This window comes from Austrofundulus limnaeus, unplaced genomic scaffold (assembly GCF_001266775.1).
Source record: "Austrofundulus limnaeus strain Quisiro unplaced genomic scaffold, Austrofundulus_limnaeus-1.0 Scaffold15, whole genome shotgun sequence".
NCBI classification, from domain to species: domain Eukaryota; kingdom Metazoa; phylum Chordata; class Actinopteri; order Cyprinodontiformes; family Rivulidae; genus Austrofundulus; species Austrofundulus limnaeus.
In genome coordinates, this window is record NW_013952417.1 from 3826472 (window position 1) to 3830028 (window position 3557).

Sequence of the window (3557 nt, forward strand, 5' to 3'; positions counted from 1 at the left end):
TGTTCTGAGGACCGATGAAAATGATTGTTTTTTTTTTATGAGAATGTCATTGTTTTTGTGTGAATGTTATTGTGTTCAATAAAAAAATTAAAAAAAACTTGACTGGGGAAAAAACAAAACACATGAGGTACCAAATTAAGAGCTTGATCGTTAGTATTACAACCGTGAAGGTCAGGGGGAGGTCTACGACGGAGTATTAGGGCCACACTGCGAATTTTCTTTCGTCATTCTTATCAGCAATGATTTTGTGACAGAATTAATTRAGCTCAATTACAAATAGAATAAAACATTAAGGATTTCTGTTACATATAAGTCTTTTGTGTGATTTTTTTATTTCATCTGTGAAAGTGTGAATTAGTGATGTTTAAGGATTTTGTTCCTTTGAGATGTAGTTTGTCATATTTAAAAAAAGGAATCCACATTATTGTACATGTGTGATGTACTACTGTAGTGATGAGACTGAACCTATTTAAAAGAAATAAACATTGCAAATGTGCCATGTCGTCTTTGGTATAAAGACTATTCTTGATTTTTCTAGGCGATATGAGCTTATTTTTTTAAATACATCACAGTTCTGGTTTACAAACTAGATTATACCTTGATATACAGCAATTCGTTTACAGCTGATCAGTTGGGCTGAATTTAACAAAATAAAATACTTTATGGTATGAGTTGCTACTTGTAAAATATTCTGTTCCAGTTTTTACTATCAAAAATTTATTTTCCTTAACAAATATAGTGTTACATGAASGTAGATTACTGTACAACTTTGTGTTCATAGTAACATATAACACTTTTTAAACTCAAAATTCACATCAAAGACGACCTTTTGAAGAAGCATTTATGAGACTAAGAATTGATTTAAAACATGATGCGGTTTTATCTTCCACAGCAAAACTGTGATTTTTAATGCTGACTTTTACTCATAAAGTCAAGAGTAATATTTGTGTCTCTTTAGAAACAATCTGAGAATTTATTTTATGTGATGAACACTTTTACAAACAACTCTTAGAGCCATGAATTGCTGATACCCACTTTGCAGTGTCTCAACACTAAATCAGTATCAGCTTTATTGTCATTCAAACATAACATCAGGGATGCAATGTAGAACAAAATTCAGATGATTCTCTCATAAAAAAATCATCAAACTTGTATATTCTCTGACAATATTTCCATGAAGACGCTAACACTTTAGCTAAGCCCATGCGTGTACACCATATAAACATAGATCACGTCAAACTCAAGGTCCACGGGCCAAATGTGGCCTAGCACTGCCTTTTATGTGTCCTGCAAGAGCTTCAAAAKTGTTTTAATGTGTAATACATGTCTGCTGCTTTAAAGCCAGAACTGACCATAAACTACATCTCCCAAAATGCATGTTGATTATTTTACCTGAGAAGTAATGGCACTTCACCATTAGGTGAAGGTGCACAGGGTTCAAAAGTAGCAATTGAAATTTGATGCGTAAAATCTCCATTTTGCTACATTTTCACMGGCTACTTTTGGTGAGGACCAGTTGTACTGGGAAGTGCYAATTTCCCACTTACAAGTTGTAAATTTAAACAGGACGGCTCGCTCCAGCGGGAATTCCRTGTGGGAAAGTGGGAGCAACTCTGATTAAGAAGATGACGCTACTCACAACTCAAAAACAAGTAAAACTCTCTTCATTTTACTTTTAGTAGTATTTCTGTATTATTTATTCCATATTTAGTCAGTTGTACACAAAATACCTTTCAGTGTTTATATGATACTATGCAGGAAATACCACGTAGAGCTCTGTTATTGTTTGTTAGTGGTGCTCAGCTGTAACAATGAGATGAGAAATGTGATGTTTCTTGTTGAGTTAGAGACCCCTGCTATAAATGGAATTTGTCCTCCCTACCGTTTCCTTCTCTGTCTAAATCTTGTACCCAGTTTGGCTGGCTTACTTTCCCTGACCCAATTTGCGAGGACACCCCATTTACTGGMATCTGAATAACCATCCCAGGTGATACAAATTGTACAAATGAATAACAAACTTGTTAAAAAGTCCACAAATCAAACATTTTCCAAGTCGTTTTAATGAAATGTTGACTTAAGACTTACTGCAAATCGGAAATACTTTTTCACATGAGCAGATAAAAGCTTACAATTTAAAGTTACAACACACAGTAGATCCACATAAGGGTGCATTTCAAACCATATTCACCTAATAATGCAATATCTGAAGAATGCTGTCAGCATGGTCCAACAATCAGGAGCAACTTTATTTGACAGAATCAAACAGTTTGTGAGCAACCTGGAGAGAAAAGACAGGAAATAAATCAGATTAACAACATTACACTAAGGTAAACAAAACAACTCATCCCCTTTCCTTTCCTAAATATGAATGTCTTCATRGAAAAAAAAAACTTTCTTAAGACATACATGTGAATTTTTAAAATTCCTGCTATCTCCAAAGGGTAAAAGTCATACATACACAGTGGTCCCGAGCGTGCAAGAAGTCAAGCAACTCCTCAGTACAATCCTCCTCTGTCGAAGACCGAGAGTTGACTCTAGTGTTACACTGCTCTAAACGCTCCCGAGTGTGAATGCAGTGCTCTGCCGCTTCACACTTCTCTCGCACAGTTTCAAGAGGATCCTGTAACAAAAGATACAGCACTGAGAAAACCATTTTTACAAGCAACCTGACTGGTACAGGGACAAAGATCAAATCTGTGTACAATCCTGAAKACATCTTAGATTAAAGATGTGTAAATGGGCAAATACCAAGTACAGCATAATAATCATTTTAAACTTAGTTATTACTATGCTAGGTGGTTTACATGGGGATATATTTTTATCCACAAAACAAAACAACATCTAGCAAAGTGGCAAAAAAGAGACAGTATTCGTATGAACACTAACAGGCAGCTTTACGGTTTCCTGTGTTACAAATAACTGTTCAATAAAAGCAAATATACGATTAAAAATGGTCTTGTGCCTAAAATGAAACATGCAAATAAGCTATGAAGACGTGTTGTTAACATACCACCATCTCCTCCTCCTCTTCCTCCTCCTCCTGAAACAGACACGACCAAATCAGTAACAGAACTGTGCCAGTCATCGTTAGCCCTCACTTTCATGTTTGTACACATTCAGTTGTAATGGAAATACCAAAAAGYATTTATATTTCCTTAGAAAATACATGACTTAGGCGTTGTTAATACATCCGTGTTTAATATATCTCACTGCTGTTATGTCAACGTTGTCTACGCTAAAGAAAGTTATTGGCATTAGCTGGGGATAGTTAGCATATCTTCTTTTCAAATGTATTACAGTATTTTAGTCATCGTAAAACTGTAACAAACACTGACATTATCAGGCTCTCCGTTCGTGATCATCTTCTCCTCCAAAACCATAATGTGGTTGTTCAAGTCTTTAATCGACTATCAGTGAAATCACGGCKGCTGGAGGACACCACAGGTCAAACAAAGCGGAAACAAGCGAACAGCCGGCGGAAAACAAACAATGACATTTCCGGTGACCAGACTTTCACAATAAACTTCTAGAAGTTTTTTTTTTTTTTACGTGAGATG

The 3557-nt window shown here is 35.6% G+C and overlaps 1 protein-coding gene across 1 annotated transcript; it reads right to left on the minus strand.

The window, feature by feature from the left end:
- Nucleotides 1–2040: 2040 nt before the first annotated feature.
- On the minus strand, nucleotides 2041–3491 carry uqcrh (ubiquinol-cytochrome c reductase hinge protein). Its single transcript, XM_014002943.1, has 4 exons — nucleotides 3336–3491; nucleotides 3011–3040; nucleotides 2459–2620; nucleotides 2041–2278 (listed from the first exon to the last, which is right to left on the minus strand). Exons 1-4 carry the CDS (start codon nucleotides 3378–3380, stop codon nucleotides 2246–2248), a joined length of 270 nt encoding a protein of 89 aa, XP_013858397.1. The 5' UTR covers nucleotides 3381–3491; the 3' UTR covers nucleotides 2041–2245.
- Between the last annotated feature and the right edge of the window lie 66 nt (nucleotides 3492–3557).